The sequence below is a fragment of the Galeopterus variegatus genome, unplaced genomic scaffold, assembly GCF_000696425.1.
Source record: "Galeopterus variegatus unplaced genomic scaffold, G_variegatus-3.0.2 Scaffold1189, whole genome shotgun sequence".
In the NCBI taxonomy this organism is placed as follows: Eukaryota; Metazoa; Chordata; class Mammalia; order Dermoptera; family Cynocephalidae; genus Galeopterus; species Galeopterus variegatus.
The window spans coordinates 250,697-253,186 of NW_007727300.1; the positions used below are offsets into that span (position 1 = coordinate 250,697).

The window sequence follows — 2,490 nt, forward strand, 5'->3', positions numbered from 1 at the left end:
CCTTCACATCCCACCCAAAAGGCCGATCCCACAAAGAACCTTCTGGACTCCCACACTCGGTGCTCCTGTTTCCTGCTCCCTTGGCTCCCTCCCACTCTGTTCCCACCACCTGCCCTTTTCACATCCTGGACACCTTCCTGCTTGCTTGCTGTCTGTCTCCTGGCAAGTGCCACCGTCCCTATGCCACAGAGGAGGAAGCCACAGCTCAGAGAAGCCCTGAGGGAATGGCCAAGCTAGTGTGAAGACCCGGGTCACGACCGCTGGTTTCCACCCACATTAGCAGGTCCTTTATTCTCTTGACTTTATTTTTAAATCAGGAGGGCCGTAGGTAGTAACAGTTGCAATGCAAATAATATTTCATGACAATGTTTTAAAGGTGACGTTTCTACTTCATGACTCCGGGCCAGGTGGGCGGGACTCAGGAGTGGAGTGTGTGTGTGTGTGTGCGCGTGCGCGCGCTCTTGCGTGTGCATGCACCTGCTTGTAGGTGGCCCTGGCTGAGCCGGCCCTGCCCCAGGAGGAGGCTGGACACTTGTCCCAGTGTCGGGTGTGCCACAGGGGCCCTGAATCCTTCCTCCTACTTGCATTGCCGATTGAGTCAATCCCACGGCGGCAGCACAGCAGCTCACCTGGGAGCCTGGAGGTGCTGGCCCATGGCAGAGCCCACGCTTCTCCCCATCACCCAGATGGAGAGGCTGGCCCCGGCACCCCTGGCCCCACTGTGTCCCCGGATCCCGCGGGCCCGCATTGCCAGGCAGTCAGGGCGCTGTGCCCAGCGCTGGGCTGACCTGGGCTGCAGGTACAGACATCACCAGAGGGGAGTGGGAGGTTTGGACCTACTCTGTGCCAGGGGCATATGTCATCTCACTCCATCTTCACAACACACCCGTGAGGTAAGAATTTTCCTCCCACTGTACAGATGAAGAAACAGAAGCTCTGAGATTCAATGGGCCAAGGCCGCCTGGCTGCCAAGTGGTAGAGGGTGCTTCCGACTGAGGTTTGTGGGACTCCAAACCCAGGCCCTTCCTGGCACGCAGCACTGCCGTGGGCTCTTCTGCTGCCTTCTGCAGGGATCACTGATTTTCAGGTTCTTAGAGATGTGTCAGCCCCAGTAAGTGCCATTTCCCCTTCCCCCAGATGTAGAGAGTATCAGGGATCCAACGTGTCTGATTTGGGGCTCGGAACTCAGGAGTCTAGCTGGGTCAGAAGAACGGTGTCACCCTCCTTGCTGCTCAGTGTGCCACTGACAGCCAGACCAGAAGTCTTAAAAAAGTCATTTCCTCCACTATGATTACAACATATTACAATATGATTATTATAGAAATTCAAACAGTATAGAAATATCGTCACCCTCCTTGCTGCTCAGTGTGCCACTGACAGCCAGACCAGAAGTCTTAAAAAAGTCATTTCCCCCACTATGATTACAACATATTACAATATGATTATTATAGAAATTCAAACAGTATAGAAATATTTATGTTCATTCCTGAGAACTACTGTTAAAGTTTTGACATGTACCTTGGGAGGACTGTGTGACATATATAAACCTAAACATGTCTAGTTTTACGCAAATAGGATCATGCTATACGCGCACTCGCAGGCTTCCTTCTATCTCTTAATTAATGTTATGGACATCTTTACATGTCAGTAACATAAAGATCTAACTCATTTTGGTGGCCTGTCAGAATCCAACTTTATGGATGTCCTTTGGTTATTTTAAACCAACCCCTGGCTAATGGACATTATGTTGGTTCTAATTTTTCCAAGTTTTTTTTGGGGGGGGCCCGCATCCCCAAGGTCTTCCTGTCTCACCCAAAGGGGGTGTGCAGCTGGCCAGTGTGGGGATCTGAACCCTTGACTTTGGTGTTATAACACCATGCTCTAACCAACTGAGTTAACCAGCCAGCCTACATTGGTTCTAATTTTTAACCGTTCTAAGCAATACTGCAATGAACATCTTTGGGAACTTGCAGGTGTAAAACTCATTCCTAGATGTGTAACTGCAGGTTTAAAAGGAACATTAGAATCTTGATAGATCCTGCCCAATTGCTCTCCAAAAATGTTCTAGCTCATGATGGGCATGAGGGTGTGAGGATGAATATGTTCTCTCAGCCCTTGGGGTGTCCACAGGTGGGTCCAGCAGGAAGAAATAGGACTGGTCCAATATGACAGGATGCACTACATGCTGATGGGAAAGGTCTGAATTGACTTATATTATATAGACTATTTTGTAAATGACCTTTCCCACTTAGTAATATCTTTTCCTGGAAATACACAGAGATCTAGACTGATCTCTTTTTTTTTAAAAAAAGATGACCGGTAAGGGGATCTTAACCCTTGACTTGGTGGTGTCAGCAGACTATTTTGTAAATGACCTTTCCCACTTAGTAATATCTTTTCCTGGAAATACACAGAGATCTAGACTGATCTCTTTTTTTTAAAAAAAAGATGACCGGTAAGGGGATCTTAACCCTTGACTTGGTGGTGTCA

At 48.6% G+C, this 2,490-nt stretch overlaps 1 protein-coding gene across 1 annotated transcript in view; it reads left to right on the plus strand.

The window, feature by feature from the left end:
- Positions 1 to 653: 653 nt before the first annotated feature.
- The window catches only part of ARHGAP40 (Rho GTPase activating protein 40), a 38,912-nt gene continuing 37,075 nt past the window's right edge, over positions 654 to 2,490 (plus strand). Inside the window, exon 1 of the mRNA XM_008575446.1 lies at positions 654 to 799. Coding sequence (XP_008573668.1) covers positions 654 to 799 — 146 coding nt within the window. The remainder of the gene's footprint in view (positions 800 to 2,490) is intronic.